Raw genomic sequence first — 1,942 nt, forward strand, 5'->3', positions numbered from 1 at the left:
CCTTTAAAGTTTAAAGGGACTGAACAAGAAAGCCCCCAAACAACTGAGTGGCAGGGAGCAGTCTCAGCTGGTTTTTTTACCTTTCTGCAAACCCTGGTTAAAGGAACTGCAGTCCCTTTCAACAGAGTTTGCAAGGCCACAAACCATGAACTGGGTTGGTTCTCGAACAGACTTCCTGGTTCGGTTCACGGTTTGGCCAAGAGCCACATTTTTTCCAGTTCGTGCTCATCCCTGTTTGTGACACACCACTTGGTGGAAGTCAGAATAAGTTCCTTGTTGATCTGAGACCAGTATGTGCTCCTTCTCTTCCCCCCACCCCCCCAAAATCTCCTGCAGGCATGCCAGTGTCTGACCAGTATGTGAAGCTGGAGGAGGAGCGCCGGCACCAGCAGAAGCTGGAGAAGGACAAGAAGAAGAAGAAGCAGAAGAAAGAGAAGCGGGGGAGCAAGCACCGGCGCCACAGCTCCCTCCACACAGAAAGCGACGAGGACATTGCACCCGCCCAGCACGTGGACATCATCACGGAGGAGATGCCAGAGGTGAGCCCCAGAGAGGGCCGAGCCGGGTGCCATTCCTGGCTGGACCCGCGAGGCATCCTTCAGGCTTCCGAGGGGGTGGGGAGGGAAGTTCATTCGTCTGGCGTTTTGAGCTTTGATCCAGCCCAAGGAGACTTCCCTCTAATGCGAGAGCAGCTCACAGTCAGGGGAAGGCTCCTTGTACAGGAGGGAAGTGCTAGCTGCTGCTGCCGCTGCTCATTAAACCAGATGTGCAGGATCCAAACTCCTAATGCGACCTCCCAGCTGAGCCAGCAACCAAAAGAACTGCTCTGTGGCATCAGGAGAACGTCTAGAATTGCCAGACCGGCACCGGGGGAGAGTGTTCAGCCTTGGTTGGTTGCTCGTTCTGTCTCCTTCACCAAACCCTCCCGGCCACCTAGAAAGGCGGAGCTGCTGCCGCCACCAGCACTTGATTTAAGGCGTGGAAAAGATATGGCCTGTCCGTTTCAATCTTCCCAGGTTTTTTGTTTTTTTTAATCTGAGAAGTTCTTGCAGGGCTGGGGGTTGGATAAGATGTGTGGCCTGGCTGCCCGTTTAGTTTCGGCATTGACCCCTCTCCGCCCCCCCCCTTGACATGGCTCTTCTGCCCCTTGTGGTTCCAGAATGCTCTGCCCAGTGACGACGACGACAAAGACCCCAACGACCCCTACAAAGCGCTGGACATTGACCTGGACAAGTAAGTGCCCAGCTCTGCTGTCTTCTCGTAACTGGACAGTCGAGTCAGAAAAGACGGGGGGTCCTCTGTCTCTTCTCCTGCTTCCTCCGCGTGGGAAGGAGACTTGAGCCCCCCTCGCCCTGCAGTTCATTGCTAGCTTTTGACTTCCGCCAATAATTTCGTGTCACAGCAGGAGAAACGGAAGATCTTCGACGTGGTCTCTGTGCTTCACACCCATGGGATCTCGTGCGCACGCGCTGGATCGATCGGTGCTGTAGCAAGCTCTTTTAATGGATTTTTGCGCCCAGTCCCTCGGGCATGCACAGGAACGCCACTTTAAGGCGCACAGCTCGTTTTTTCCGTGTTTGATTAGAAAAACGAGCACAGTGACGAGAGGACTCTGGCCAGTGAGACTCTCCGAGACAAAAAATGCACAGGGTCGGGAGGAGCAAGTTTGCTGCCGCAACCCTTGCACCTATTGAAAAAAAAACCCACTTATTCTCCATAAAAGAAAGCGAAGAAGAGGGGATGTTCGAGGGGCGGGGAATAGCCCGAAGGCCTGAGGTAATCGGTAGACTCCCCCTCAACAGAAATAAATGGGTTTTTTTAAAGAACAAACAAATAAAAAGAGGAAAGACAAGAAAATTAAAATAAGGAAATAATTCCTAAGAGCTGAGGCGAATAGCCAAAAGCGAACCGATCTGACCGATGAAAAATAGGTCTACTCAAT

General features: G+C 52.6%; 1 protein-coding gene across 1 annotated transcript in view; it reads left to right on the plus strand.

Annotated features, from left to right (window-relative positions):
- Nucleotides 1–336: 336 nt before the first annotated feature.
- LOC107112087 (AP-3 complex subunit delta-1-like) overlaps nt 337–1,942 on the plus strand; it is a gene marked incomplete at its 5' end in the record, with an annotated part of 25,149 nt that continues 23,543 nt past the window's right edge. The window contains 2 exons of the mRNA XM_015413159.1: nt 337–539; nt 1,160–1,233. Of these exons, the coding sequence (XP_015268645.1) occupies nt 337–539; nt 1,160–1,233 (277 nt within the window). The remainder of the gene's footprint in view (nt 540–1,159; nt 1,234–1,942) is intronic.

The sequence above is a fragment of the Gekko japonicus genome, unplaced genomic scaffold, assembly GCF_001447785.1.
Source record: "Gekko japonicus isolate JY-2015 unplaced genomic scaffold, Gekko_japonicus_V1.1 scaffold4912, whole genome shotgun sequence".
NCBI classification, from domain to species: domain Eukaryota; kingdom Metazoa; phylum Chordata; class Lepidosauria; order Squamata; family Gekkonidae; genus Gekko; species Gekko japonicus.